At 36.1% G+C, this 7,760-nt stretch overlaps 1 protein-coding gene across 1 annotated transcript; it reads left to right on the top strand.

Annotated features, from left to right (window-relative positions):
• Positions 1–5,518: 5,518 nt before the first annotated feature.
• LOC142168897 (uncharacterized) lies at positions 5,519–6,223 on the top strand. Its single transcript, XM_075230069.1, has one exon. It carries the CDS (start codon positions 5,519–5,521, stop codon positions 6,221–6,223), a length of 705 nt encoding a protein of 234 aa, XP_075086170.1.
• Positions 6,224–7,760: the final 1,537 nt, after the last annotated feature.

The following is a 7,760-nucleotide window of genomic DNA, read 5'->3' on the forward strand; positions in this document are numbered from 1 at the left end:
TTGGCATCCGATTCGTGATTCTAGAGGTTATTTTGATGATTTGATCGCGCGAGCGAGTTCGTATAATATTTTTAGACTTTTGTGCATATTTGGTTTAGAGCCTCGAGGGCCTGGTGAGTTTCGGATTGGATCCGGAATGATTTTTCATGATTTTGAGTGCTGGTACTGGTATCATCGCAATTGCAATGTTTTTGTCGCAAATGCGACTATCGCAATTGCGAAGCAACCTCGCATTTGCGAACCTGGGCTGCTGGGGACTGGATCACAATTGCGATGAAGTTGTCGCTTTTGCGAAGCTTGAAGAGTTTCACATTTGCAAACTCTGTATCGCATTTGCGATGAAGGCCTGGTCTGTCAGGGGTCGCATTTGCGATGTTTTGTCCGCATTTGTGGAGGTCACATTTGCGAACCCCCATGTCGCAAATGCGATATCTGCAACTTGCTAAATGCTGAGAATTCGAAATTTGGCTTCATTTTGTTATATTTTGAACCCTAGCTTCGATGGGAGGCGATTTTATAAAGAGATTTTCATACCAAATAATTGGGTAAGTACCTCTAATCAATTCTCAACTATATTTCATAATTTTATATAAGATTTAACATCAAATTCATTAGAAATCTACGGTAAAAATTGAGGATTTTGTCAAAACTTTGAAAAATGAAAATTTGGGATTTGAGAGTCGAATAGGACTTGGATTTGAAAACAAAACACGTATTTGGACTCGTGAGGCTATGGGTAGTCAAGACCTACCCTTGGACCCGAGTTTTGACTGGGCGGGCCCGGGGTTTGACTTTTGTTGACTTTTTAGAAATTGAATAAAAATTACATCTTTATTAATTGAAATTGTTTTCCCTTGCATTGTGTGATGTATTTAAGTCGTCTTTGGCTAGATTGAGCCGAGCGGGGGTGAAATTGTAAAGGAAAAAGTTAAATTGAGTATTGAGTGAGCTGAATTGAGGTAAGTGTCTTGCCTAACTTTGTTGAGGGAATTTTTCCTACTATTTGATATTGTTTGCTACATGCGTGGGTGATACATATATGAGGTGACGAGCATATATACATGTGCCAGGATTAACCATGCTCGGGGTAAATTATGTTATAAATTGTGTCTTGTAGAATCACGCGACCTTCTTGCCTTATGCCTTACTTGACTCCTAGATACTAAGAATATAGTGTTAAATGTTAGAACTAAGACTTAGCTTATTATAACTTGGTCAAATTTGATGGAATTCTAAGAATACATTGGCGTGTTTAATTCGGTCATCAATATTAGATTCTATACTTGTGTTGTAGATCATTTGTGAGATTTGTTGGAATACTTGAATGATAAGGTTCTTGCGGGTTTATTGAACTATTGTTGGCTTGGAGAGTTGTGATTGGGATTCATTTGGAACATTCGTTTAAAACACTCTCCTTGACGTTATTTATGCTTCCTGCCTTGTTTGTCATTGATATACATATGCCTAGTAATGAAGAGTGTAAAGCACGAAGGGTGATACCGTGCCATTGTTTATACATTATCATGTGAGGGAGAGTGTAAAGCACGAAGGGTGATGCCGTGCCATATTATCTAAGAGTAAAAGCACGAAGGGTGATGCCTTGCCACATTATTGAGAGTAAAAGCACGAAGGGTGATGCTGTGCCCTATCATTTGTGAGTAAAAGCACGAAGGGTGATGTCGTTGTAACACCCCAAATTTTTACTAATATTTGCATTTTCGATTGAGCATCTTTATAAGGAGGAGATATTTTTACTTCGCACTTCCTAAACATGAAATTTACAATACATGAAAATTTCATACTCTAAGTTATGTTAATATTGATAAAAAAAGTTACATGGTGTTGCTGTGTCTAACACTTAAATGCATTATGATGAATTGTTGTTAAATACATTATAATTATGTTTTTGGACTACCACCCATTTGTATTTATCTAAGGATATTTAGTAGTTGGGCAGCCATTTTTATTTCATATTTATCCAAAATTCTTAATAACTTTGATTGACTTAGTCTTCCATAAACTTCCCATTTTCATTCTTTCGAGAAAAAGAAAACACATACCCTCTCTCCTTCCTATCACCTGAAAACTTCATGGAAACCACCATAAATTTCCACTAAACCAACCAACAAAATTCGTTCTTGGTGAAGCTCAAGTTGCTCCTCTTTTGTGGTAAGTTACTAAACCCATTTTTACACTAGACAGCTATTAGTGTTTTCTTCATATCTTTTTGTATAGAGCTCTGTTGTAAGTCATCTAAGACTTTCTGAAAATCTATTTCATAGATCTATAATTCTTATGAAGGAACCAAACCTAGTTTATCTTTTATTTACTCAAAAATAGGTGATGAAGTAAAAGGTAGGTGTTGCCCAGATTTTCTGGTTTACAAACCCCCCTTGTACTACTATTAGTAAGTTTAGCATAACATTTTGTACAAAGTTGATATGGGGTGATTCAAGATGTTCTGAAATGCTAATACACATATCTACAACTGTAAAGAAGACCACACAGTCTAGTTTGTCCTTTTTCATCTTTAAATCTAAGTCACAACACGAGACAGTGATACTGTCCCGAATTTCTGTTTCAAATATTTTGAGTAAGTTTCACCTATATCATGTTTAGTTTGACATGTTAAATGACTGAACTTATATAGATATTTTATTATGTATTTAAGGTATATATATCCTTGTAAAAGCTAAGGAGAAGTGTTTGAGGAAGTGGACGGATTTGGGTTGTCTATGGCATAGACGATTCGAACGTCCTCAAGTTGTGGTTGAACTATTTTGTGATAAAACACAAAGGTTTGTGTATAAACTTAGTAATCTTTTTACTTGCTGGAATATTTTGAAATAACCTGATATTTTGTTTTTCTTGTCTTCAATTAATAGCATTGTATTCATGTTATATCAAGTATTGCAAGATATTTGCTAAATCGCCCACTCGTACGGATTGTTTGATCATTTTGCATTCTTATTGGGACTTTGTCCTTCTTGTAGCAGTGACTTTGTCATTCATCTTGGCATGCCTCTTAATTTGGATCTTTTACCATCTTGACTTTGGATTTGTAGTTTGTCTTAAATTGTGGAACTTGTCCGTGTTAAGTATGAACTAGGAAGCCATTTTTCATATGGTTCTTGATTCTCTTGACTATTGGATTTTGATCCTACTTGATTTGGGATTTCGGTCCATATTAATATCTGATTTTGCTTAGTGTGATGGCATGACGTAATATTGGGCAAAAAATGGATATTTGACAAGCTTTCTTGGATTGATAGTATACACTTTCTCAACTCTTGAATCTTGAACATTGTTATTGATATTTGAAAACACTTCAAGGGTTGATATTTGATACTTTTGATATATTTGTTCACTTATTTTAAATTATGTTTCATTTGAGCTACCTATGACTGAAAATGGGAATTGGAGAAGTTAATGATTCCAAGCCCAAAATTTATACGCGACTAAGCTTTATGCTTAGCGATAGTTGTTTTCTATCATAGGTAATGTACACAATGAAATTTGAAGACGGCCTTATGAAGTAGTCTTTTTGGGACCACTTATGGAGATCACATTTTCATATGTACTATGGTTTTGTATAGTTTTAGGACTTGTACATGATATATATGTCACACTTATGTATGTTATTTGGAGGCTTGGATATTAAGACCAAAATCTTGTAACTTTAATTTGGTAACTTATTTTGCTGTTTTAAGGTGTGTTAATAACTCAAGTTTTGTAATATGTTGAATTTACACTTTTTCTTATATATATGTACAAAGGAAAAAACTAGTTTTCCTTTTTATACCCGATAGTTTGAAATTTATGTACAATACAAACTTGCAGTGATGTTGATTATTCAAGAAGGGTTATATCACCTTATGTTGATATTTTGAAATTGTATTTTATTTTTAAAAATAAAATAAAATTATGAGGACTATTTTCAAAAAAAAAATTGAACTTTGGACCTCATCGCATGGGCTATTTCCGCTACTAAATTATTCTGAATGTTTTTTTAATTAATGTCTTCTTAATGTTTTAAGTAGTAATTAGATTTATTTCGTAAGTAGCACCTCCCAAAGTGGTTGTTATAAGTTTTGGCATCAGAGCCTAGGTTTGTGAATCTAGGATTTTTGTTGTGATCATACCAAATATTTTTGTTATTTTCTTTCTTAAAAATGACTTGGAGATTATAAATTTTTGCATACTTATTTAATGTAATTTGATGTATTACTTGTGCATATGCACCATGTACATGTTCCTAATGCAGTGTGATCTTATCTTTTTTAGGAATTTAATATGGTTTTTTCTTCGAATAGAGCTATTGAATCCGTTGATGAAAGTCAGGCCCATTATAATGCTCCACCTCACCTCCAAGAAGGAGATAAGGTACCCTTTCCTAACCAAAATCATCATAGTGTTAGTGAAAATGAAGTGAACAATAATCCAATAGCAATGGGTCATAGTATTCCTATTATGACTCCTTCATTTCAGCAGATGGCTGAGTTTTTTCGTCACTTGGATGGGACAATGTCAGAACCTAGTGAAATAAATTTTGAGAAGATGAGAAAAATGGGTGGAGTTAAATTTGAAAGCACTATTGATCCCACGGTAGCTGAACAATGGCTCAAGCGCATAGAGAGGGCCTTTGAACAACTAGAGTGTACTAATGCTGCCAAATTTAAGTATGCTATCTCGCTTTTACAAAAATATGCCTATGATTGGTGGGTAATTGTGCCAAATGCAAAAGCAAAACCTCCTATGCTGACTTGGGATGACTTTGTGAAAGCATATCATGTGAAATATGTCCCCCCCCCCCCCATGTCTACTGTGATGCAAAGAAAAAAGAGTTTCTGAATTTAAGACAAGAGAGTATGTCTATTACAGAGTATCAACAAAATTTCTAAGGCTTTCTCGCTATGCTGGAGGTATAATTGATGGTGAAAGAGACAAGTGCAGAAGATTTGAAGAAGGGTTGAATGGTTACATTCGAAAATCTATGGCAATCTTGCAACTTGAGGATTTTTTCAAGCTAATTTCAGCTGCTCTTGGGAAAGAATTGACAAGGAAGAAGCTAGTAGGAGAGAAAATAAGTTTAGGAAGGGTAATTCAGATTATGGCGGTCCATCCAAGAAGGGAAAGTTTGACTATTCCAAGACTGAAAGTGCACAGAAGTCATCATATCATAAGCAGAATAAGCCAAATTTCTCTACTTCTAGTACTCCAAGTTATGTTCAAGGCAAAACTTATACACCTACTTGTGCGCACAGTGCGGAAAGAATCACTATGGTGCCTGCAGAAGAGCTTCTAGTGCTTGTTTTAATTGTGGAATTATGGATCATAAAGTGAAGGATTGTCCTAATCCTAATCCTCTTTCTTATACACATAGAGAGGGCTCAGTTCAAAAGCCTATCACTACTCATTCTCAAGCTAATAGCGGTGCAACACCTAAAAATATGCAAACGGCGGGTTCATGTAGAGCTAATAGGCTAGTGGTTCGAGATCTACTGTACGAGTCTATGCTATGAGACAGAAGAATGACCAAGATGGCCCGGACGTGGTTGTTGGTAAATTTCACTTATTTGGCATATCTGTTGTTACATTATTTGATCCTGGATCTTCGCACTCTTATGTTTGCTCATCACTTGAATTTCCTGATACTGTTAAATCTGTGAGACTTGACTTTGATGTGCTGGTCACGAGTCCATTAGGTCATCAGGCTGTTGTTAAAAGGATTTACCGGGATTGTCCATTCATGATTCAAAATTTGGTCTTCCCTACAGACTTGCTTGAAATGCCCTTCCAAGACTATGATGTTATTGTTGGTATGGATTGGCTCCATAGGCACCATGCATTGGTTGATTGTAGGTTGAAGCAAGTAACTTTTAGAACTCATGCATACTCATACATAATAGTTCAAGGAGAAATATCACTGACAGCTAATATTATTTTTGCGGTCTTGGCAAGGAAGATGATTTATCAAGGCTGTGATGCCTATCTTGCTCATATAGTCGATACACGATTGGGGAGTCCAAGTCTTAAGGACATACCAACTGTGTGTGACTTTCTTTCTGTATTTCCTGATGATCTTCTTGGGTTGCCTTCAGAAAGCGAGATTGAATTTTCTATAGAGCTTGTCCCTGGAACTACTCCTATTTCCATCGCTCCTTATAGAATGGCTCCAACTGAATTAAAAGAGCTGAAGGCTCAATTTACAATAACTTCTTGAGAAAGGTTTTATCCGTCCCAGTATTTCGCCTTGGGGAGATCCTGTTTTATTTGTGAAAAAGAAAGATGACACTCTTAGGCTTTGCATTGATTACCGACAGCTGAACAATGTAACAATCAAGAACAAATACCCACTGCCTAGAATCGATGACTTGTTTGACCAACTAAAGGGTGTCAGCTTATTCTCAAAAATTGACTTGGGTCTGGATATTATCAGTTGCGCGTGAGGGAGCAAGATGTTCGTAAAACTGCTTTTAGAACCAGATATGGCCATTAAGAATTTTTGGTAATGCCATTTGGTTTGACAAATGCTCCTGCTGCGTTTATGGATCTAATGAACTGTGTATTCAAGCCTTACCTTGATCAATTTGTGGTGGTCTTTATTGATGACATTTTAGTCTATTCGAAGAATAGAGAAGATCATGATAAGCATCTCCGGATTGTCATGCAAATTCTGAAAGAAAGGCTACTCTATGCGAAGCTTTCTAAATGTAAATTTTGGCTGAGTGAAGTGGCGTTTTTGGGGCATATTGTATCAGCTGAAGGTGTGAAGGTTGATCCTAGTAAGATTCAAGCTATTGTTGATTGGAAACCTCCTAAAACTCCAACTGAGATTAGAAGTTTCTTGGGTTTAGCAGGATACTATAGGAGGTTCGTGAAGGGCTTCTCTATTATAGCTTCTCCTTTGACCAAACTTTTGGGGAAAGACTCCAAATTTGTGTGGGATGACAAGTGTCAAGAGAGCTTTGAAGAGCTCAAATCCTTGTTGACACAAGCTCCAATACTTTCTTTGCCAGCTGAAGGGAAAGATTATGTGGTATACAGTGATGCATCTCACCGTGGCTTGGGTTGTGTTTTGATGCAAGAAGGGAAAGTAATTACTTATGCCTCTCGAAAGTTGAAATCGCATGAGTTGAATTATCCCACTCACGATCTTGAACTTGCTGCCATTGTTTTTACCTTAAAATTTTGGAGACATTACTTGTACGGGGAGAAGTGTCACATATTTACTGATTATAAGAGTTTGAAGTACTTGGGTACACAAAAAGAGTTAAACTTGAGACAACGTAGATGGCTTGAACTGATTAAAGATTATGATTGCACGATTGATTATCATCCTGATAAAGCTAATGTGGTTGCAGATGCATTTAGTCGCAATTCCCATGCAAGTTTAACTCTAAGTCCTTTGCCCTTGCTTCTTGAATTAAGAGTCATGAATGCTTGTCTTTCATTTAATTCTAATGGTTCTATCATTGCTAATTTGCAAGTCAAGCCAGTCTTACTTGAGCAGGTCCAAGACGCGCTGAAGTTAGATGAGAAGCTTGTGAAACGAGTTGAAAAAGTCCAAAATGGAAGAGAATCATATTTTACATTGAAGAAAGATGATACATTATTTTATTTAAATAAGTTGTGTGTTCCTAATGATGATGAATTGAGGAAGCAGATCTTGATTGAAGCACATAGTTTGCCTTATGCAATGCATCCTGGAGGTACTAAAATGTACCAGGCCATCAAGGAGCACTGATGGTGGAGAGGTA

This window comes from Nicotiana tabacum, chromosome 14 (assembly GCF_000715075.1).
Source record: "Nicotiana tabacum cultivar K326 chromosome 14, ASM71507v2, whole genome shotgun sequence".
Lineage (NCBI taxonomy): Eukaryota > Viridiplantae > Streptophyta > Magnoliopsida > Solanales > Solanaceae > Nicotiana > Nicotiana tabacum.